Raw genomic sequence first — 24,652 nt, 5'->3', positions numbered from 1 at the left:
GCCATTTCTGCATAATGCCTTGGAAACAAAGGCTGCAACCTTTTAGAATCTTAAATAAGCAAAGTATATAAGCAGACTCACATTGTGTGCATTGAGTAGATCCTCTTTAACCCTTGGAAAAATCATAGACGTTTCTGACAGCCAAGTGAGAGTTCTCTTTTCCCCCATTAAATGGCTAAATCAGCAGTGGCTTTGGTAATACTCCCTGCAAAATGAATCCAAATGAAGCTGAAGAAAATGACCAGTTGGTAATAGAAATGCCAAAGCGAATTCACTTGCTACAAAGAGTCCAAAGCCGGTTTGAACATGAAAAGAGAATTTCCTAGAATGTAGACTAGGCTGAATAAATCCTGTAGAGGGCAATTCATGGGAATAAGAAATGGCACTTAAGGAACTGATTTGCATGGACTAAGAGAAGACAGCATCTTGTTTTCCTTGTCAAGAAAGCAAAACCTAACAAAGGTTTAAAAAATAAATGAGGCCAGAATCACAAAAGAGAGAGATGGGAAAGGGCCAGAGGTCACTTAATGCAAACCAAGATAATATCACTCTTTGCAAACACCTGGGGACCTATTTTCCTGGTGGCAAGGTCGGACCCGGGGATGAAAACTGTGTAGGGAAGGAAAGGGCATTAAATCATTGAGGCCAGCAGGATGCTAGGAGACAACGTCTACAAGGGAGGAAGGAGATTGCAGGCAGGTCCCATGCCCATCAGAGGGTCCAAGGGGAGCCCAGGCTCTCACATAAACATCGTCTTCACATTCAAACCACTTGATAGTGTCACGTACTGTCAAAAGCACCTTAAATGCTTTGATTTAGTTTTTGTGGTCTTCATTTTACAAGCGGGAAAGATGAGGCCCAGAGAGGTTGAACAACTTGCTCCAACGTAAGTGGTGATTCTGGGACTTCTGGCCTCTCCTGCCCATGTCTCATTCTACACTGGCCATGCTTGAGGCCCCTCCAGTTTCCAATCTGATGCCAGCCCCAAACAACCACCAAAAGTTCTGTTGGCCTCTATCTCCCTTCCTGGGCTAAGCCAAATCTCAGCGTGCACAAAGAGCTGGGAGACATTTCGGGGAAGTAGAGGACTGTGGAACTGGCCCCTCTGGAATCTGACTCCAACTTGTCTTCACTGTTTCCACCACCCTCCCATGTCTTAAAAAAAAATTACTTGTGAGATTTATCTTGGGAGGCTGAGGTGGGAGGATCGCCTGGGCCCAGAGATTTGAGACCAGCCTGGGCAACAGGGTGAGACCCCATCTCTACAAAAAATAAATGATAAAAATAAATGTATCCATGATTTTCTAGTTATTGCAAGAGGAGTGTTAGCTGTGGTCCACTGCATCCCACTAGGAAGCGGAAGTCATTACATGGTTCTTGAATTAATAATAAAGACATGGCCAGGCATGGTGGCTCACACCCGTAATCCCAGCACTTTGGGTGGCCGAGGTGGATAAATCACGAGGTCAAGAGATCGAGATCATCCTGATCAACAAGGTGAAACCCCATCTCTACTACAAATACAAAAATTAGCTGGGCATGGTGGCCCTTGCCTGTAATCCCAACTACTTGGGAGGCTGGGGCAGGAGAATCACTTGAACCCACGGGGCGGAGGTTGCAGTGAGCCGAGATCACACCATTGCACTCCAGCCTGGTGACTGGACGAGGCTCCATCTCAAAATAATAACAATAACAGTAATAATAATAATAAAGGTACATAGCCCAAGAAATAGACCAGGGATGAAAGGGCCAGGTGAAAAGATGATACAGTGCAGTGGAATAACTAAAACGAAGGCCAAGATCATGTGCAGCCTTGAGCCTGGTGAAATCAGCAGGGCCTGGAATGGCCTCACTGCACGCTCCCCTTCCCACTCTGCTGCTGTGGATAATGTCCCCTCCCCAGAGGATACTTTCTATTAAGGAAACCAGCACATTTGCATTTATCCCTGAGTAGCTCCCTGGAATTATTCAGCTCAGGGAATTATTTGGACAAGCCGATCACATTTTCCCCTGGGAGCCAGGGGCCACCCATCCTCTCCTCACTACAAAGCCCACGGCCCTTGTTCTGCCCTCTGCTCAATCCCCATAGGTCCTGCGTGACATGCGACGTTGACATGCGAGGTTCTCCCTGCGGGGTGTGAGTTTATGTGACTCACTAACGCTGTCAATCATCTGTCTGGGGCCAGGTGTCTCAGGCTTGGCCACCCCCACAACCACAGGGCAGGAATCTCCCTGGCATCCACGGGGTGGGGAGAGGTGATGAGGACCCATGGAGGCACTCACATGAAGATCAGGCGCTCCCAGCGTCTCAGCTCCACCTGCTCCTCCGTGGCCGCCTCGGGAGCGTTGTCCTTCAGTCTCTGCCTCACGCCCTGGACACCTTCCTGGTCCCTGTCCCTCTCCTCCCCATCCAGCTGCTCAGCCCGCGCGGCCATCTCCTTGCCGTGCTCCTCCAGGATCTGCTGCAGGAAGAGCCAGGGCACGCTGCGCTTAAGCAGCTCCTGGGTCATGGCCGAGTTCTGCAGGCGCCGCAGCTCGTCGGTGGCCTTCTCGAACAGCGAGAGGGTCAGGGCCCTGAGATCGTCCAGGGCGGCCTGGTCCAGACGCTCCTGCAGCTCCTCCAGGGCGGCGCCGTGCTCCTCCATCAGGCTCCTCCACTGGCGCAGGTACTGGCCGGCATCCTCGGCCGCCTGGAAGGCCTCGGCGATGGACAGCTGCTCCCTCCGTTGCTCCCGGTGCTGGCCCAGTTCCAGAAAAGAAAATTAGGTGGGGGCGGGGCTTGGCGGGTACAGCCTTTTGGCTGCAACACTTTATTGCGGGAGGCACAGAACGTTTATAGACTTTTCCCCAACAATCTCATCTTTGGAAAGTCATTCCTTTGTGTTTGTGTTTTTGTTTTTTGAGATGGAATCTTGCTCTGTCACCCACGCTGGAGTGCAGTGGTGAGATCTCCGCTCACTGCAACCTCCGCCTTCTGGGTTCAAGCGATTCTGTGCCTCAAACACCCGAGTAGTTGCAATTAAAGGCACGTGAGTCATCACACCAGGCTAATTTTAAAAAATAATAATTTATTTTATTATTTTGAGACAAGGTCTCCCTCTGTCACCCCTCCTGGAGTGCAGTTGTATGATCTTGGCTCACTGCAACCTCGGCCTCCTGGGTTCAAGCGATTCTCCTGCCTCAGCCTCCCCAGTAGCTGGGATTATAGGTGTGCACCACCATGCCCAGCTAATTTTTGTATTTTTTGTAGAGATGGGGTTTCACCATGTTGGCGGAGCTTCTCTTGAACTCCTGACCTCTAGTGATCTACCCACCTCAGCCTCCTAAAGTGCTAGGATTACAGCTGTGAGCCACCATGTCAGGTCTAGAAAGTTATTGTTTAAAAAAAAATACAGTGAAACCCTTATGCATTCACCATTCACTGAACAGGTATTTATTGAGTAGGTAAAGCCCAGATGGCAGACTGCCTGGGTTCCAGTTCCGGCTCCACCATTCACAAGCTGAGTGACCCAAAGCAGGTATACTAACCTCTCTGTGCCTCCATTTCCCAACTGTAAGCTGAGGGTAATGATAGGACTTCCCTCTCAGAATAAGTTGTGAGGATTATGTGAGTTATGTAATACATGCACAGCTCTTAGAAAAGTGCCTGACACAGAGTAGTTTATGCCAGTAAATATCTGTTAGTGTTATTACTATATGCTAGGCACACTGGAGCTGCAACGTGTCATATTATAAAGGGGGAACCAAAAAGCTAAGATCATTGAGAGACAAGTTAAATGAGGAGGTCAGTGAAGCTTTTAAGGAAGAAGATCTAAGTGAGACCTAAGGAAGGAGGTCTCATCTGAATCAGCTTAAGAAATGGGGAAAGAATCTTCCTGGGAGAAAGAACAGTAGGAGCAAAGGCCCCTGTAGTGGGAAAAAATTGAGCTGCATAAACCTGTCCATTATGGTGTTCTTTATAACAGTGGGTTCACAGATAGTCTCGGTTCTATTTTGAAAGAACATAAGATGCTCTTCCGAAGTAAGCACTCAATAAATGTTAGTTCCCACCATTATCATTAGTCACTCAAACCAGCACTCCTATTCCTTTGCCCATGCAGACATTACTAGTCTATCATAACCCACGTTCATGGGTCCTGGTGACCGGAGAGTGTCAATTCATTCATCCTACAAATATGTACTGAGCACCTACCAGGTGTCAGACAGTGTCCTCAACAGTGGGGATGCAATCGTGGAGCTACATCCTAATTCTGGGCCACTCGTAATGTTTATCAAAAGTAGCTACAAGAAATAACCTTCACAGAAGACTGCCAGAATCTCCTATAGGATGTGGAGTCCATCCTTCTTTCTAGACACTGACCTTGGATCGAGACCATAGGGAAATGAAGCCCTGGACCCTCTGGTTTTTTTTTTTTTGAGACGGAGTTTCGCTCTTGTTACCCAGGCTGGAGTGCAATGGCGTGATCTCGGCTCACCACAACCTCCGCCTCCTGGGTTCAGGCAATTCTCCTGCCTCAGCCTCCTGAGTAGCTGGGATTACAGGCACGAGCCACCATGCCCAGCTAATTTTTTGTAGTTTTAGTAGAGACGAGGTTTCACCATGATGACCAGGATGGTCTCGATCTCTTGACCTCGTGATCCACCCGCCTTGGCCTCCCAAAGTGCTGGTATTACAGGTGTGAGCCACCGCGCCCGGCCTGGACCCTCTGTTTTAATCCCTTAAACAGTGGCTCAGAGATGAACGGTGTGATGATCAAAGATGGGGTGTGCATCAGTGATCAAGGTCAGAATCACGGCTTTCACTTGGGTCCCAAACTTGGTAATAAAGAGCAGAGTTTCTATTGACCAAATTTGAAAGTTATTCTTTATCTCCTCCCTGCAAATGGTACCAACCAACTACTTGGGTGTCATCCAGCATGTCCCATACAGTCCCTGAACCTGTCCTTGCTCCCCGTACTCAGGGCTCTGTGTCAGTTTAGGCCCTCATCTGCTCACACTTGGTCAAGTACCAGAGACTTCCTGGGGTTTGTGTTCCCAGGTTCCTCAACTCCATCTTACATGCTGCTCACCTCAGCTTCCTAAATCACAGGTCTGGTCTCTCTCTCTCACCTGCTGAAGACACTTTAACATTCCCTACTGGCCTTGGATGAAAGGTAACCACTTAGCCTGGCACACCATGCCCCCACTGACTTGGTACTGCATTCCCTTCCAGGCCCTACCCTCCTCCCTCTGCACACTCCAGCCTCATCATATTCTTAGAGATTCCAAATGCATGCCATGCATGCCACTTACTAGATATTTGACCCTGACCCCCCCCCCAACACACAACTCAGTGGTATCTCCCTCATAGAGTTAATATAAAGATTAAACAAGATATCTTACATAACACACTTAGCACAGTGCTAAGTAAGCACTCAATAAAAGTTAACACCTATCATAATCATTAATCACTCAAACCAGCACTCCTATTCCCTTGCCTATGCAGACATTACTAGTCTACCATGACCCTCTGGTATGCTGGGGTTGGATAAGAACTGGATGCTACTGCAGCGCCTGCTAAACACAGCATTCCAAAAAGTCACTACCAATCAACAGTAGATGGCACATCATGATGCCTGCACAGCTGCCCTTCTGATCCTAGTGCACCAGTGGCAATGGCTGGCACAGTACCTGGTACTTGATGGGTATTAGCAAGTGCTTATGGGAAGAATAAATAGTATCATGCCTTATATACCTTTTGCAGCAACTCTCGTCTTCTCTTAATTATTAGTTTTTGGTGGAGCTTTTTCTTTTCCTGCTTTAAGTCATTGTCCAGCTTCTGCTTGATTGAAAAGACTTCTGTCTGAGCCCGTTCCAACAGCATTTCCATTTGGTCTTCATCCAGGTACCCCGCTCTAGATGGAAAAGATGTAAAGTTAGAAATGTGGTCTCCAAACTCTCCTGCAGCTTAACTGCTATTGTACATGAACAGTCATCTCCAAATTAGTTTGGTTTGAATCAGAAGATCTTTCCCCTCCAGAAGAATTAGGAGAATGGGCAGCTAAGACATTACCAAAGTACTAGCAGAGGAAGGGCAGAGAAAGCTCAACATAAGAGAGGCATCATTAGGGTGGAAGCTGGCAAGAGTTCTGGGAGAAAGAAGCATCTGAGAGGACCAGTCTGGTGCAGATGGAAGCTTCCAAGGGGAGATGGGGGATTAAAAATCCTGGTGCCAAGAACAGAACAAAGTCAAAGAGGCAAATACAGGGAATACTCTGTGTGACGGTTAATTTTATGGACCAACTTGATCGGCCCAGATGAAATGTTCTTTCTGGTGTGCCTGTTTCCAGAGGAGATCAGCATTTGAATTAGTGGACTCAGGAAAGCAGATGGCCCTCCCCAGCATGGGCGGGCATCATCCGATACGCTGAGGTCCTGAATGGAACACAAAGGCAGAGGAAAGAGGAATCTGTTCCTTCTCTTCTGCCTTACAGCTATGGTGGGACCTCTCATCTCATCTTCTCCTGCCTTTGCACTGGGACTTACACCATCAGCTTCCTCTGATTCTCAGGCATTCAGATTTGGATTGAATGACACTGTTGGCTTTCCTGAGTCTCCAGCTTGCAGACAGCCGGGACTTCTGACAATGGGACTTCTCAGCCTCCCTAGTCACTTGAGCTAGTTCCTGTTTGTATAGGAAGCTATTTGGATGGTAAGCTGGAAACAAGAGACGATGCTGTCTACATGTTTATATATCCTATTGGTTCTGTTTCCCTGGAGCACCCTGACGAGTACACTCTGCCACTAGCATTACCACTATCATTCCTAGACTGCCTGCGTCCGTGGGCTGAGTCCCCAGCTTGGCCCAGGGAAGACTCTCAATGGAGGTTTCTTGAAGGAATGAACAGGTGAAGGAATCAGTAGTAGATGCATGCTTTAGAAATATAATGATGTCTTTTAAAATAGAATTTAAAAATAAGAGATAAAACATCTTTCCCTGGTGATTGCTCACAACCAGCTGGTGGGCCCTTCAATTCAAGGCAAAAAACTGGTTCTTTCACTTGAGTGCAAATCAAAATCAGGAATGTCAAGTAAATTGCAGTGATAAATTCATTAGCATCTTTAGGTGGGGAGTGTTTGCATAATTTGCACCTCACCGAATCCTCATTAAACAGAGCAGGAGAGGGGCAAAGTCCCAATAAGATTACCTAAGTAGCAGAACTACAGTAAAACAACATATCGTTATAAGAAAGCCACTTTATAGTCATGTCCCTATTCATTTCAGAGCTTCCTATAACCGAAAAGGATACATTTTGTTGTTTACAATTAAGTCACCACTAAGAATAGCTGAGAAGGAAGGCTGGAGAGAGGCAGATGATGGCACTTAGAACTGTGACACCACCATATACCTGACCACATGGAACCCCAGGTGCTGCTTAGAAAACCACTTGGAATCCGAGACAAGCATCTCTGTATTTATTCTTAGTGTCAAAGGTGAATGCAAGAGCCAGCAGTGTGCTAGATCTTAAAGAGAAGTGGGCTCTTCCATCACATGGTTGATGTGAGCCTCGTCACTGATTTCTCTAGAACACGTTGTTGGGATTCTGCTTCAAAATAATCCAGGGTGGGGATGTATAGCCACATCAGAATTGGCCATGAGTGAACACCTGCTGAAGGGGCTCATACATTTGTCTAGACTATTGCATATGCTTTTAAAATTCTGTAACACTAAGGATTTTTACAAAAAGATAATTCTTAAGAAATAATAAGTGGTCAGGCATGGTTGCTCACACCTATAATTCCAGCACTTTGGGAGGCTGAGCAGGGTAGATCATGAGGTCAGGAGTTCAAGACCAGCCTGGCGAACATGGGGAAACCCCATCTCTACTAAAAATGCAAAAATTAGCTGGGTATGGTGTTCGGCGCCTGTAATCTCAGCTACTTGGGAGGCTGAGGCAGAGAATTACTTGAACCTGGGAGGCGGAGGTTGCAGTGAGCCAAGATCATGCCATTGCACTCCAGTGTGAGCAACAGAGCGAGACTCTGTCTCAAAAAAAAAAAAAAAGGAAGAAAGAAAGAAAAAAGAAAGAAATGATAAGTGAGGAACAGCCAGCACACACGCTGAATAAACAGAAGTGCAGGTCTCCAGTGAGGAAGGTTTGTGTGAGGCAGTTCACTTGTGCCATGCTGCGAATGTCACCTCCAGAACTTGACATTTAATTGCCATTGTGACAGTATTAAGAGATGGGACCTTTATGAGATGATTAGGTCACGAGGGCTCCACCCTCATGAATGGATTCATGCCATTTCTGTTGTTAGTTATCACAGGAGTTTGGCCCCCTTTTTCTCTCTCACACATGCACTTCCTCCCACATGATGCCCTTCTACCATGTTATGAGGAAGGAAGAAGGCCCTCGCTAGATCTTGAACTTCCCAGCCTCTAGAACCGTGAACCAAATATATCTCTCCTATTTATAAATTATCCTGTATGTGGTATTTTGTTACAGCAGCGGGAAACAGACTAAGACAGTTTGCACTGTTGGGATGGTAGTGAATGGTACCTCTCATGCTTCTGAATGAGGTGGGTCACCTGGGCTGCAGCAGTGCTCAGAAGGCCCTGCACACGGGTCTCTGATGACTGCAGGTTCTGGACCAGATACTCCCTGTGGCCAAATCTTTTACTCAGGTGATACCTCTTATTAGCCTGGAAAAAGTCCATTAACTCTTCCACATTCTCCTGTCAAAAAAAAAAAAAATCAAGAAAATACACCTAATTAAAATTCAGAGCATAATCTTTCTAGACGTTTAAAATATGATTTTTCCTTTTATAAGAAATACACAAGAAAAGAAACATGAGAATTAACACCTTTAACCTCCCTGCCTGCAACAAAGGCTATGGGAAAATTACATACAAATAAGAAATGAGGGCTTTGAAAAATGCATTCTAGACCCTGACAGTAAAGAGTTATCAGAACAACTTTACTGCCCTACAGAACATAAATTTCACTCAGCCATTCATCCTTCACCCATGCACACACCTCTCCCCTCTGTGGAGTTCCCATAAGTGCTGAGCACCAGGATAAGGTGCTGAAGTTCTGGGATAAGCTAGCCATCAGCCCAACCCCAAGGAGCTCCCACCACCACAGAGGAGACAAGACCAGGATGAGCACAAAGAAAGCAAGAAGGTTTTTCCTCGGTACAAAATGAACAGACCCCACGCAAACATGGGCGGGTAATAACCTAGCTAATGTGAGGTACGTTCTCTGGACCTGAGACTGGACCAAGAGTGTTTCCTGGCTCATCTAACTTAACCTAGGGAGACAGTATTATTATTCCCATTTCACAGACGAGGAAACTGAGTCCACATCAGACAACTGGTAAATGGCTGAGCAGGGATTTGAAGTCAGCAATCTAATTTCAGGACCTGTGTTCTAACATCACAATAGGCTGCTTCTAAAAACCCTGCTTTAACCAGGAACATCAGAAGAACTACCCCATGAACTGGCTTGGCTGTCTTTTCTCCATCTGTGGAAACATCGCCCATACAAGGGATAACCAAAAAAGTCAACGCTTTGTTCAACGGGGAACACGTGACAGCATGGCCGTTCTCCTTTCCACTGTAACAGCTCCACATCCCAACACTTGGGAATTAGCACTATCCATTGGGTAAAAAGCTCTGTGGTCAGTCAGGTGGGGCTTCACACTTGCATCCCCCTAAGAGCCACTGGCACCAGAATCCATATAGTAGGAAGGTTGTGGCAATGTTCCTGTTCTCCACGGAATGGGATCCACACGTGTTGATTTATGGGAGCCCATCCCATAAGGAAATTCGGAATGGGCAGCCTGAAATACTCTCATAGCTCTGGTCCAAAAAACTTGTGTGGTAGTACTGTTATCACCTGTGAAGTTACTTCATTTGGTATGATATCATTCACGATAGCATGCATTCTTTTTAACTTGAGTGCTCTGGCATTGAGAGTCAGACACTGCTCAGCATGAGAGTACGATCTGTGAATATCTAAGTAATGCCACAATGTCTGAGTACCAAGCTATGAATACAAGAGAATTTATGCTTTATGTACGCTCACTGAGGATTTAGTGGGAAAACCCTAGATTAAATGGAGTGGGGAGCTTGTTCTCTTTATGTCCTGGGTGCCTTCTGAGAGTGGGAGGCTTGTAACGATGACTTGGTCTCCTCCTGGGACAGCCTGATGTCCCGGCCCTCATGCATTCAGCCTGGTGCTGGCCACAAGTCACCGGAGGATGGGCAGGGGCAGCCTTTGTCTTTGTCAGTGACAGGGTGAATGCTTAGGACCTGCTCACAGATGCAGGCTGGCCGCCCGGGCCTGCACCTCCTCTGGGTGTTCCAGTTCATCTTTTGCCACTGTCTTAGCAATGGAGTAGCAGAGGCTGCTCGTAAGCCCTGATTCACCCTAGGTGGACGTGGGTAGAATTCTGCTATGGGTAGAATCTGTCCTTCTAGTGCAAGTAGGGAATTTCAAGGTGGGAAAATTAATCAGCAAGCCAACTTTCTGGAATGATTTTCACTTATAAAGATAAAACTGAAATAGTGGTGTCCACTACATCAGAAAGAACATTGCTGAAGAACCACAGTTATGCACTCATGACTGTGAACACATTACTAGACTGAGGAACAAATCAACCCCTATAGACTTGAGTACGCCAGATGATGCATCAAGACCTCCAGCACCAACCAAAGGTACCTTTGCTGTTTTAGAAACACGGCTTGGCTCATAATCCGGAAGAGGCAGCTTGTCTAAAAAATGACATTTGCATTTGTCAAACATTTTATTAACAGTCAAGATAGAATATTCTGTAAAGTAAAGTAAGAGTTTGTTCACAACCACCCTTACCATCAGCTAGAGCAAGCTATCAGCACCAGTGACAGCGCTGAAGCCAAACTACAAAATGCATTCTTGAAAGCAGTGATGTCACTCTGTGTGCCTGTGTGTGCACGCACTTGTGCATGTAAAATACCTCATGCATGCCTCCTAAGAAATTCCACAGTGATGTTGACAGTTTCAGATAGACGATTTTCACTACCGCCTGAGAAATTGTTCTGCTGGACTAACAACATTCACACTCAAACTGACTTGCAAAAATACACAAATCCATCCAAGTATATCCAGGCAAATACTAAACCCCACATAAACATCGATACATGCACACATAGGTGTGTGTGTGTTTATTTATTTATTTGAGACAGGGTCTGGCTTTGTCACTCAGGCTGAAACGCAGTGGTGCAATCATGGCTCACTGCAGCCTCAACCTCCTGGACTCAAGCAATCCTCCCTTCTTGGTCTCCCAAAGTACCGGGAACCACCAGGCCTGTCCTATATTTTCCACTGCTATACACATTAAACATACGTTATGCCAAGCACTAACTTTCCATGAGTCAGCTCATCAAATTTTCATCACACCTGGTGAGTGTGGGCATTCTTTTACACTCATCTTACAGGTGAGGAAACAAAGGCTCAAAGAAGGTAGCTTGCTCAAGTTCACGCAGTAGACCAGTGGTGGAACTGAAATCTGAATCCCGATCAGCCTGAGTTCAAGGCCTGTACTCCATGCCACCATTTGCCCTGCTTACTAGAAACCCACACGCCAAGAGACAGAAAGAAGAGAAAGTTCACTAGTGCACAGTCCAAAGGAGAGGCAGGAGTGAACACTGAGAGAGGAGACATTTACCGAAACAATTTAGAAAAATTACTCTTCCATCACAGCCAGGCTGATTTGAGGCATTACCTGTATTTTAGAATAATTTTGCAGCAGCATTTTAGCCGCCTCTGGCTTCAATTCCCCTTTGAAAAGAGCACTTTTTATCTGGGTAAAAAAGATACTGTGCAGTTCGTTTCTCTGGAAAACAGCCAGCTGCCTGTGAGCTTTGGCAAAGTCTTCTTCTTGCTGCAAAGCGAGAGACTTCCGTAAGTGCTCCTGTTCCAGGCCATGGAGGGTCCGCAGAAGGTTGCTGCATTCTACAGCAGACTGCAGAGAGGAGAGGCAGCGCATGAGAAACAGACACACTGAACATGCACCTACATGTGTATGCAATGTAACGTGTACAGGCACATATGCACACACAATGTGTACATGAACACACAGGTGCATGCATATATGCATTACAATATACACACATGCACATACAGTGTGTGCACGCCTATGTGTGCACGTGCACACATGCAACGTACACACATGCAACATCCACACATGCACACACACAGAACATGCACATACACAAGGCACAAGTCCATGTGCACACACAGCATATACACACACAGCAAAAACAATGTCGACACATAGACATACACAGAGTCCCAAGGTGACAATGGTGAGGTTACTAAACCCTGTAATATGCTGTTCCAAACTGTCCTCCCCTGTTATCTAAATGTTTTCTAGAATAATCTCAAAGCATAATATTCACAGGCGTGGAAATTTGCAAATCAAACTGTTAGAGAATAGCCTGCAGGCTGGGCATGATGGCTCATGCCTGTAATCCCAGCACTTCGGGAGGCCAAGGTGGGTGGATCACCTGAGGTCAGGAGTTTGAGACCAGCCTGACCAACATGGTGAAACCCTATCTCTACTAAAAATACCAAAATTAGCTGGGCGTAGTTGTGCCCGCCTGTAATCCCAGTTACTCAGGAGGCTGAGGCAGGAGAATCGCTTGAGCCTGGGAGGCAGAGGTTGCAGTGACCCGAGATCATGCCACTGCACTCCAGCCTGGGTGACAGAGCAAGACTTCATCTAAAAAAAAAAAGAAAGAAAAAAAGAAAATAGCCTGCTAAAAACAGAAATCAAGAACCACATAACGGAAATCTCGTAACTATCAATGGATGATGCTGTTAAACTCACAAGGTTATTTCCCCTATCTTTCATTCTCAACTTCGCTGAAGAGAGAAATACCAGCAATCAGGCCCAAGTGGAGATCCTTTGGGTAAAGAGAAGCAAACGAGGTGTTAAGAAATGGCTGCTTGGATGCCTGCGTATTATGAGGTCCTGCATGCAGAAAGAAAGGCAGCTCACCTCTGCTGAGCTCCTGATGAATTTTTGTACAGCCTCCCCCTAATTATCTCAGTAAGACTCATGCCCTCAGAGGGAGCCGTTCTTCACCTCACATGGGTAGGTAGGATTCTAGAATGGTCCCTGATTCCCAGCCCCCAGTATACATGCCACATAAATTCCCTCCCCTTGAATAAAAGGGGAGCATAGGACTTCTGATTAAGACACTCCTGTGATTAGTTTACATTATATGGCAAAGCTGAAGGCATCTTGATGATGTAATTAAGGTCACTCACTAATCAGTTGACTTCGAATTAATTAAAAGGAAGACTATCCTGGATGGGCCTGACTTGATCAGGTGAGATTCCTTAAAAGAAGCACTGGCCCCTTCCTAAACAGAGAGACCCTCTCCTGCTGGCTTTGAAGAACCAAACACCCATGCTTAAACTGTCTATGCACAAGGGAAACTTCTAGGAGCTAAGGGCATCAGTCCTGCACCCACAAAGAAGTGAATTTTGCAAACAGCTTGAATGAGCTTGGACCAGGACCCCAAGCTCCAGAGGAGAACGCAGCCCAGCTGAGACTTTGATCGCTAGCCTGCAACATCCTGAGCACAGGTCACAGGGCAACTGTGCCCAGACTCCTGACCAAGGACGCTGAGGCAATGTCACTAAATGCGTGTGGTTGGTTAGGCAGGATAGAAAACTGATACACTCCACTTTACAGGAGAAGAAACAGAAGCTCAGATACGGTAAGAGCTTTTCCAAATTCTCACCCATGCTCAGCAGGGGAGGAAAGGAGTTGAAAGCAGGTGTCTGAGTCCCAAGCTCTGAAGTCACACAGGCAATGACAGTGGAGCCTGTTGGTGAAGCAAAGGCGGGGAAGGCTCACATGTGCAGGAGGCATGGGTACAGACATCCCAAAAGGACAACAGATGCCTGGCCTTGGGGAGCAGGCAGGTGTAGCATCATGCCATGGCTGGGCTGAGCAGAAGCCCAGAAAAGGCAGAAGGGGCTCTGGTGCAGAGAGAGGACAAGAGCTCCTTCAGGCTAAACAAGGTCAGAATGCTGTATCACCACCGGAACTCTCTGATTTCAGTAAATAGCATCACCAGCTCCCCAGTTTCCCAAGTCACAGACCTGCTCACCTCCACTTCCAATTACTCACGGAAGTTCATAAATGTGATACGTTCATTTCTAGCTTTCTCTGTCTTTCCAGCCCCTTTTACTTATTGTTTGCTCAGAATCTGGGCCAGAAAGAGAAGCATTTAGAGCCCTCCAAGGAAGTCCAAGGGGCAACACTGGGCAGCCCCTGCCCTCTGGGTGCTCCGGCGAAGCCTGGGGGATGACAGCAGTGGCCACAGGCTGGAAGTCAAAGCCTTCCACGTGCATCCTCTTGGCAACTCTATCAGGATCCATGCCTATACTAACGGTTTGCCTTGCTCACCAAATAACAGTTCAGTCTTTTAAAAAAGCTGATTTATAAAAGGATTGGATTCAACATGAGTCACTCTATCACAGAGAAATGGTATTCACAGCTGACTTGATCTAAATCAAAGGATGCGACTCACCAACAACCAGGAGGGTGTCAGGACCCTGTGTCCGGGCACCGCAGGGGCATTCTGCTACCAATGACTAGCTGGTGCCCAGTTATGTCGGCTCATCCATCAAAGTGATCTTCTTTTTTTGACAGTATGGAATTTGACAAGTCCAAAACCTCAATTTATTTTAATTTACAGAAATGAAATGTCGGGTAATTTCCATTTAGCTTCTCACAGACAAGACGAAAAGCACACACACACAAATCCTAAAATAAAATATTTTGGCCTTTTTTAGAATTCTATCTTTGCTGAAGAATAAAGTATGAGGCACTGATGTGTTTGTGCCCTAGTGAAACACTCTCTGTAATACATGTGTACAGGACTTCCAGGCCCACTTCTAAAGGGAGTTCAGAGACTTGCAGAAACGATTTTGACCCCTGACCTAGTTCAGCCTCCTAAGGCGTAGATGAGAACAATAAGCCCTAATGCAGGGGAGGTCATGTTTTCAAACAACTGGGGCTGCCTGGTGGGAGAGGCACTAGGGAGTACTGGGGACTGGGGCAAAGTGCAAACAGCAGCCCTGCCTGTGGGGGCAGCCACCATTCTGTCCACCAGAGTGCTCCGCAGGAAGACGGACTCAACACGGCTCAATCTTCACATCTTTTAGCTGGAAATCTCCTTATATAAGAGTTAATATTTTAAATATTGTCAACAAATGTGCTTTTCTTTTTGTTGTTTGAGATGGAGTCTCACTCTTTTGCCCAGGCTGGAGTGAAGTGGCATGATTTTGGCGCACTGCAACCTCCACCCCCACCCGGGGTCAAGTGATTCTTCTGACTCAGCCTCCTGAGTAGCTGCAATTACAGGTGTCTGCCACCGTGTCCAGCTAATTTTTGTGTTTTTAGTAGAGATGGGATTTTGCCACGTTGGCCAGGCTGGTCTCAAACACCTGACCTCAAGTGATCCACCTGCTTCGGCCTCCCAAAGTGCTGGGATTACAGGCATGAGCCGCTGAGCCTGGCCACAAACGTGCATTATAAACGAATGTGAAAGTAATAATTGCTCACCCCCGACCCCTTATCGGACTTCTCAATAAAACAGACTTCAGGGAGGTAAGCCACTGTCCCATGGAGGGAATGGGGGGCGTGCACCTTAAGGGAGGGTACAAAGGTGCCAGTGTGAGAAGCTCGGCCTGCATCGGGCTGGCTGGAGCAGCCACTACGCATAACGTTGACTCCACAGCACCACAATGTGAAATCCCGCTCGAAAGTTCTGACTGTGCTGGCACGCTCCCCATACCCGATTTAGCAAGACAGGCAAATTATAAAAATGTTTTATGAAAATAAATCCATCAAAAATGGTGAAAATGTCAGAATTCTTGTGCTGAAGGAGTCTCTTCCTTTAAGACAAAGACTCACACAGGGGTTAGAAGGCCTCAGGCAGCCCAGCGCAAGTCATCTGCTGGGCCTCCTCTTTCAGTGGCTGAAAAGCAGCAGGAGGGCCTGGGATAGAAGAGGAAACCCAGAGGAAGGACCCAGCTCTCAACTGGCTGCAGGAAGCTGGGTTGCCAGTCACTTCCCCTTCAGGATTTGGTTTGCCCACCTTCAAGCAGAAAGAGTTCACGTTCACTGTTCTACACCATGGGCATCTTTAAAAATTACACTCAGTTGCCGGGTGCAGTGGCTCACGCCTGTAATCCCAGCACTTTGGGAGGCTGAGGTGGGCGGATCATCAAGTCAGGAGCTTGAGACCAGCCTGACCAATATGGTGAAACCCCATCTCTACTAAAAATACAAAAATTAGCTGGGCATGGTGCTGCCCACCTGTAATCCCAGCCACTCCAGAGGCTGAGGCAGGAGAATCGTTTGAACCCAGGAGGCAGAGGTTGCAGTGAGCCGACATTGTGCCACTGCACTCCAGCCTGGGTGATGACAGAGCAAGACTCCATCTCAAAAAAAATAAAAATAAAAATTACACGAGTAAACACTCGTCCAGGGTTGATTCTGCGCAGAGCGATGGCTGAAGAAGTATATGAGAATTAACTTACTTATTCTCCAAACAGCCCTCTACGACCTCAGGCATCATGATTCTCCCTGTCTTAAGGATGGGAAAAGGACGCCCAGGGTGACTGGACAGTGTGCCCACTGGAGGGAAGGAGCGAGGAAATAAACACAAGCAACCTGCCTCTGTGCCTGTATCCCCCAGTTTTCTCCCCAGGGCTTCTCAATGGAGAAATGCTTTGAAAACTATAAGGCATTATATAGGCATTTAAATATCATCATGTGAACAGATTTCAGCTCTAACTGATCACAGTCAGCTCTCTGAATCCGTGCATTTCCCATCCACGGACACAACCACCTGCAGGTCAAAAATTTATGTGTGCATTGAACATACAGAGACTTTTGTTGTTACTCCCTAAACAACACAGTACTATTGTTTATAGAGCATTTATATCAACTATTTATATAAACTGTAACTATGTAACTTATATCATATCAGGTATTATAAGTGATAGAGATGATTTATAGTATACAGGAGCATATGTGTGGGTTATGTGCAAATATGACGCCATTTTATAAGAGACACTTGAGAACTTGTGGATTTTGGTATCCATGGGGGTGGGACGGTGGGGAGGGTCCCTGGAAGCAGTGCTTCATGGGAATGGAGGGGTGACTGGACTGCACTAAACCTGACTCAGGAAAACCAAGACTGCTCCTTTTGCTTTTCTTTTTTAAAACTAATTCTTGGTGGAGTAAGACGCCCACAATATTTTTATGTATTTTATTTAAAGATGACTACAACACGTTAGATAATTATAAAGTAGCTGTGGTTTTGTGAGATGGAATCACTTGCATGAACTGGAAGGAAACCAGTTCTATTAACTTTTGCAGCTCACATACTATTTCTGGAAAGATTGGTTCAAATAAGGTGGCTGCTGGTCTTTGAACATGGTGACCCAGGAAATCTACAGTGATGGTGCCTGCCCACGGCATGCTGGCGGGCGAGGTGGTGTGGGTGGGAGAGAGGATGCAGAAAAGACAGGACAGAGTAGGGTCAGGAAGCCCCGAGAAGGAGAGGAACTGCATGACAGATGGAAGCAGGGCACGTCCCAGCAACCTGTCCTCATGCTCTCCGCATCGAAAAGCATTGCCCCAGGCAGTCTTTTGGTATCAGAGGCACTGGAAACATTCTAGATGCCCACAGGATGGGTTCACGTGGGGCGCCCAGCAGAGGGATGTAACCTCTACTGCAAGAGCGGGCAGTGCACACGGTGGTTAGGGGTGCAACTCCTGCTACTGGACGGGAGGCTGACCGCCCTCAGGCAGGTGAACCTTCCCAATCTCAGTTTCCTCACCTGCCAAAGTGAGATCCTCTCAGTCCCTACCTCACCGAGTTGTGAGCACTAAGAAGACGGTCAACAGGATGTGCTTAGAACAGTAGCAGGCACAGCGTGCATGCTGAGGAAGAATGAGCTGTTACTGTTACATGGTATAGTTTTTAAGTATTTAATAAAATCAGCAAATGTGTATGCTGTAGTATAACATGAAAATGAGAAATGTGTACAATTATACAAACTGCATAATCCTTACTGTGTAAAAATAGATGGATAAAGCAAAAGGCTAAAATGTATGTTGGAACCTGAGGGCAGGTGTGAAGGCCACCTAAGCCGTCTCTACAGCTCCAGGACTGGGATACAGTAGGAACTCAGTAATGGGCCGAATGAGTGATCCTCTGCCATCAAGTGGTGGGATGGGCTTCCCTTTTTATTTTTATTTTTTCAGGGCTTTTTCTTTTTCAGCTTTGGATCTGAAATCAGCCTTTCTGTAAAGGGCCATATTTTAGAATTTGCCACCTGAGGTCTCTGTCACATATTCTTACATTTGTTTGATTTTTAAAATGCTTTAAAAATGCAAAAAACATTCCCAACTTGTGGGCCACACAAAAACAAGCTGGGCTAGATTGGGCTCATGGGTCCTTGTTTGCTGACTGCTGCCTTAAACTACTGTCCAAGCCTCTCTTGTTGAGCATGTATTATTTTTAAAGGTTAAAAAAAAAAAAATTGGCCAGGCGTCGTGGCTCATGCCTATAATCCCAACACTTTGGGAGGCCGAGGTGGGCAGATCACCTGAGGTCAGGACCATCGTGGCCAACATGGTGAAACCCGGTCTCTATTAAAAATACAAAAATTAGCCAGGCTCAGTGGCAGTGCCTGTAATCCCAGCTATTCAGGAGGCTGAGGCACGAGATTCACTTGAACCCAGGAAGTGGAGGTTATAGTGAGCCAAGATTGTGCCACTGCACTCCAGCCTGGGTGACAGAGTGAGACTCTGTTTCAAAAAAAAAAAAAAAAAAAAAAAAAAATTGTAACAGATTTAGGAAAGCATCAAAAGAGAGATAATGGGATCGTTTAGGAGCTGAATCACTGAACAGTGCATTCAATGCATTCTTCCTAAGGGCCCGGCTCACGGATATGTGATGTTGACCAACACAGTCATAGAGGAGGTAACAGAGGGCAGGGTTGGTGAGGGAGGTTGCAGTGGGCTGAATGGTGACACCCCCACCCCTAGCCCCCCAAAAAGGTATGTCTAGATCCTAACCCCAAGACCTTATTTTGAATAAGGGTCTTTGCACATGAAATTAATTCAAGATATTATGAGATCGTTCTGGATTATTTAGGTGGGACCTAAATTCAATGACAAATGGCCTTATAAGAGACAGGAGATGAGAGGGTTACCAGGGAAAAGGCCACAGGAAGGCAGAGCTGAGATTCCAGTGATGCAGCTTCAACCAAGGGACACCTGGAGCCACCAGAAGCTGAGTCAAACATGGAAGGATCCTGCTGACAAGGAGACTTTGGACTTCTCGCCTCCAGAACCATTACATAACAGAACACATTTCTGTTGTTTTAAGCCACCAAATTGGTGGTGATTTTTTATGGCAGCCATAGGAAACTAGGACAGCTGAGCCGAACAGTACATAAGCCACACCCTAAAATGGCATGGTCTGAAGGCAAGGGAGGGCCCAGGAGCAAGGGAGCAGGTGCCGGCAGGACAGTGAGGACCTTGCCCCTTTTCTTGACTGCTCAGCCCACGTCTGACCACAGATGACCATCTGTGAGTCACGAGCTGTCAACAAGAGAGCTGCTCACTTACTCCCAGGGGCATCAGTGGATGGCCACAGTCTGTGGAAGGGAAGCTGAGTTCAGAAGCTTGTTCTTAGGTAGTCGGAAGCCCTCCCTAGGGTAGTAAATGTTCAGAACAGGATAGGCAGGCTCAGGTCACATGAACTGAATGTCTCTTTCACAGAGGAAGACAGAAATCAGGTTTGATTTGGTACATTCAGGAAAAACTCCAGTTCTTTCAAGGCAACAACTGACACAATTTTTGGAAAAACAAGAGCTGATTTCTGAGCCATCTAGGCCAGCCCTGGGAAGGCCAACTGAGCGTTGAGACCTCCAGCTGGGCACTGTGTGCTGAGAACCTTCTGCAGCCCATGTGCACTGGGCAGCTGCCTTTCCTACACTGCTTCCCCCACCCACCCTGAGAGGTGGCTGCCATTAGACTTGCAGAGGCTAATTAAGGCCTTCAGGAGCAGAGCTGGAATGTGCTAGACTGTGAGTCCAGGTTTTTCTGACTCCAGAGCTTGTGCTGGAGAGAACTGTAACCTAACAGGCTATAGACCAGAGGGGGACACATGCACTCTGACATCACAGCTTTCTGTGGACCATGCCCTCTAAGGTTGTGTTCTGCTATGAATGAAGTCTTTCTTTCCCCATGAATTCCACAGCACTGTGAACATATCACTATTATAACATGACTCAATAATGTCTCATTTTTTATGTGTATAGATTTTTTGTAAGACTATGAACTTCTTCAATGGAAGAACCATGTCTCATTTTCCCCTATATCTTCACTGCTAGCCCAGTGCCTGAGAGACAATAAGTAATCAACACATTTTTGCTAAATGAATTCTGGATAGATGGATGGGTGATAATGGGCAGATAGGTGGATGGGTAGATGGATGGATGCATAGGTGAATGGGTAAATGGATGAGTGGATGGGTAGATGGCTGGATGGAGGATGAGTGGATGGTAGATGGATGGTTGGATGGGTGATGGGTGGCATGGATGGGAGGGTGAATAGATAAATGAGTAGGGGGATGAATGGATGAACAGATGGATGTGTAGATAGATGGGTAGATGAGTGGGTGGATGGACAGGTGCACAGATGAATGGATGAGTGGGTGGATAGATGAGTGTGTAGATGGGTGGATGGATAGATGATGATGGATGGATGGTGGGAATGGTTGGATGAATGAATGGAAGGATAGATAGATGAATGGGTGGATGGTTGGATGGGTGATGCACAGATGGATGGAGGAGGCAAATAGACAAATGAGTGGGTAGATGGATAAATGACAAATCCCTGAGAGAAAGGGAAGAGGCAAGTGAACACCTTCCCTTCAGACCTGCCTTACCCTCTCACTAGCACGTTTCAGCAACTCTTCTGCTTCCTCCATTGCCATCATCTCTCTCTGGTACTGGTTTTCCATCGTCTTTCTTGATTCCAGGTCGCATTCAGCTGTCAATGCCACCATCTTCCGATCGTACTCCTCTTGTATTTCATTTTCCAGCAACAGAAACTGCTTTTTGAAAATAGCACTCATTTTTCTCTCTACTTGGGGTGAGAGGTGGCCGCTGCTGGTGAGATTTTTCAGTAGAAGGGCAATGATGTCCTTGCTGATTTGTGTTCGACAAGCCTCTAGATCTGCATCTGCTCGATTCAGGGTTGCAATCTCCAACCTAAGAAACACAAAAGTCAAAAGAATTCCATTACATGAAACTGCAACAGAAATCAAAGATTTTTCAAGCTCTAAGGTTTTAAATTATGTGTAGGCAAGGGCTTTCTTCCTCTTCCTTTTCCTTTCCCCGCTCCCTTCTGCTTCACCCAGATACTGAAGACCATTCACTAAATTAGCTGACTCTTACTTAGTAAATTTGTAAGGTACCACATGACATGCAAAAAGGAACAGAATCAATTTAAGACATGTCTTTGTCAACAAGTAACAAGTCAACACAACAAGGAAACCAAGGGAACATTGGATAGCTAATATATTTGGAGAATTTAAAAATAAAGTTTATTTTACTTTTCTTTCCACTAAAAACTAATTTATGGACATGACTACTAAACATAGTGTCATATCCTGGATGGATTCCTGGGGCAGAAAAAAGGACAATAGATTAAAAACTACGAACATCTAAATAAATCATGGACTTTGATAACAATTGATACATGACCACACTGTATCAATATTGGTTTGTTAATTTTAACAAATGTAACATACTAATAGAAAATGTTAGTAATAGGGGAACCTGGGTGCAGGATATATAGGAATTATCTGTATTATTTTCTCAAATTTTCTGTAAATCTAAAACTGCTCTAAAAATAAAGTCTACTTGAAAATATGTCTGAGGTAGTTCACAGAGTCACAGTGTTTTGAAATCTGACTGGTGGTAGTGGCAGAACTGTATATACTTCCAGTAACACATCAGCCTGTACTCTGAAAATGTGTGAATTTTATGATATGTTAAGCATACCTCTATAAAACTAAAAAAATAAAGCTACATAGGGAAAAAATTAATTTACGTTCATGGTAAAAATACATCTGGAAAACAAAGACAAATAAAAAAAAAAAAAGAATTCATTCACTGTGAGTCCGTTATTCAATCAGAACTAATGAAGACATTTTGTTATTTTATTTTATTTTACTTTATGTTCTGGGATACATGTGCTGAATGTGCAGGTTTGTTACATAGGTTTACGTGTGCCCTGATGGTTTGCTGCACCTATCAATGCATCATCTAGGTTTTAAGCCCCACATGCATTAGCTATTTGTCCTAATGCTCTCCCTCTCCTTTCCACCCACTCCTGGACAGGCCCAGATGTGTGATGTTCCTCTCCCTGTGTCCCTGTGTTCTCATTGTTCAACTCCCACTTATGACTGGGAGCATGCGGTATTTGGTTTTCTGTTCTTGAGTCAGTTTGCTGAGGATGAGGGCTTCCAGCTTCATCCATGTCCCTGCAAAGGGCATGAACTCATCCTTTTCATGGCTGCATGGTATTCCACATTTTCTTCATCCAGTCTATTGTTGATGGGCATTTGGGTTGGTTCCAAGTCTTTGCTACTGTACATAGTGCTGCATGCCTTTACAGTAGAAGGTCATCATTCAATTAGAACTAATGATGACATTGTTACATTTCTTCCAGCCTTTTTTTATGCATACTCTTTTCATAGATGTCCACTATTTACATAGATGTATGTAAGCACAATTTTATCCACTTTTGTTTCCCAATTAACATTGTTATAGGTATCTTCCAGTGGTATGTAAAAACCAAACGCTTCTTTATTTATAAGGGTTGCAAAATATTTTATCATGTGATACCCCACCATTCTTCTATTGTTGCACATTTGGATTATTTGCAAATTTCAAAATCTAAAATAAATCACTTTGTACAAAGCTCTTGGTATTCACAATAATTTCCTCAGTACAGATTCCCATGAGAGGAATCACTGGGTCAGATGTCAGTGACATCCGTAAGTCTCCCGGCACATCTAGACAAACTGCTTTCCAGAAGAGACGCCCAGCCATACATCAGACTCCCCACACACAGCCCCACCATCCACCATGTCAAACACCTTTGATAATCTGATTTTGGTGTATGATTCTAAAAATACAAGGGTTTTAAGAAAACTATTATAAAATTTGCAAGAGCTTCTAAGTACATGACTTCCATATTAACTATGTTCAAAAATCATCAATATTGACAAGTCTTGTTTTCTCTACTGCTTTAATGTTTGAGCAATTTAAAGCAAATATCAGATCTGTCATTTTACCTCACCACGCATCTTTTACTCTCAAGGAGACATAAGGAGACAGCCTGATCAAAAGATAGCTGTGTGCACGTCTACCTATCAAGTAACTTGTTTACAGGAATGCGTACATGCATATCTACTTTACCTAACCTTGTTGCTAAAGGGTATTAAAATGTTCTACCTCCAAAATGTGCTTCTGGGATACTGACTATTTTCAGTTAAAGACACCTCAAAACACAAACAAACTAGTAAGTATCAGATCACTCTGACCTTCATCCTGTTTCTTTTTTTATTTTAATTAATTAATTTATTTATTGCATTTTAGGTTTTGGCGTACATTTGAAGAACATGCAAGATTGTTGCATAGGTACACACATGGCAGTGTGATTTGCTGCCTTCCTCCTTGTCGCCTATATCTGGCATTTCTCCCCATGCTATCTCTCCCCAGCTCCCCACTCACCACTGTCCCTCCCCTATTTCCCCCCAACAGATCCCATGTGTAGTGCTCCCCTCCCTGTGTCTATGTGTTCTCATTGTTCAACACCCACCTATGAGTGAGAACATGCAGTGTCTGATTTTCTGCTCTTGTGTCAGTTTGCTGAGAACGATGGTTTCCAGGTTCATCCATGTCCCTACAAAGGACACGAACTCATTGTTTTTGATGGCTGCATAATATTCCATGGTGTATATTTTCCCTGTTTTCCCTGTCCAGTCTATCATCAATGGGCATTTGCGTTGGTTCCAGGTCTTTGCTATTGTAAACAGTGCTGCAATGAACATTAGTGTTCGCGTGTCCTTATAGTAGAACGATTTATAATCCTTTGGATATATACCCAGTAATAGGATTGCTGGTTCAAATGGAATTTCTATTTCTAGGTCCTTAGGAATTGCCACACTGTCATCCACAATGGTTGAACTAATTTACACTCCCACCAACAGTGTAAAAGTGCTCCTATTTCTCTACATCCTCTCCAGCATGTGTTGTCTCTAGATTTTTTAATGATTGCCATTTGAACTAGTGTGAGATGGTATCTCAAAGTAGTTTTGATTTGCATTTCTCTAATGACCAGTGATGATGAGCATTTTTTCATATGTTTATTGGCCTCATGTATGTCTTCTTTTGTAAAGTGTCTGTTCATATCCTTCGCCCACTTTTGAATGGGCTTGTTTGTTTTTTTTCTTGTAAATCTGTTTTAGTTCTTTGTAAATTCTGGATATCAGCCCTTTGTCAGATGGGTA

The 24,652-nt window shown here is 45.3% G+C and overlaps 1 protein-coding gene across 2 annotated transcripts in view; it reads right to left on the bottom strand.

Moving 5' to 3' along the window:
* The window catches only part of EVC2 (EvC ciliary complex subunit 2), a 159,034-nt gene that overhangs the window by 58,796 nt on the left and 75,586 nt on the right, over nucleotides 1–24,652 (bottom strand). For both annotated transcript variants that reach the window (XR_001828310.2, XM_017539147.2), the window contains exons 10-14: nucleotides 21,017–21,341; nucleotides 11,746–11,985; nucleotides 8,541–8,716; nucleotides 5,735–5,894; nucleotides 2,284–2,738 (exon numbers count right to left, since the gene is read on the bottom strand). Coding sequence is in view for 1 of the 2 variants with exons in the window: in XM_017539147.2 (XP_017394636.1) it covers nucleotides 2,284–2,738; nucleotides 5,735–5,894; nucleotides 8,541–8,716; nucleotides 11,746–11,985; nucleotides 21,017–21,341 (1,356 nt within the window). In the remaining variant the exon portion in view is untranslated. The remainder of the gene's footprint in view (nucleotides 1–2,283; nucleotides 2,739–5,734; nucleotides 5,895–8,540; nucleotides 8,717–11,745; nucleotides 11,986–21,016; nucleotides 21,342–24,652) is intronic.

This window comes from Cebus imitator, unplaced genomic scaffold, assembly GCF_001604975.1.
Source record: "Cebus imitator isolate Cc_AM_T3 unplaced genomic scaffold, Cebus_imitator-1.0 Scaffold117, whole genome shotgun sequence".
In the NCBI taxonomy this organism is placed as follows: Eukaryota; Metazoa; Chordata; class Mammalia; order Primates; family Cebidae; genus Cebus; species Cebus imitator.
This window is presented reverse-complemented; position numbering and strand designations above follow the sequence as displayed.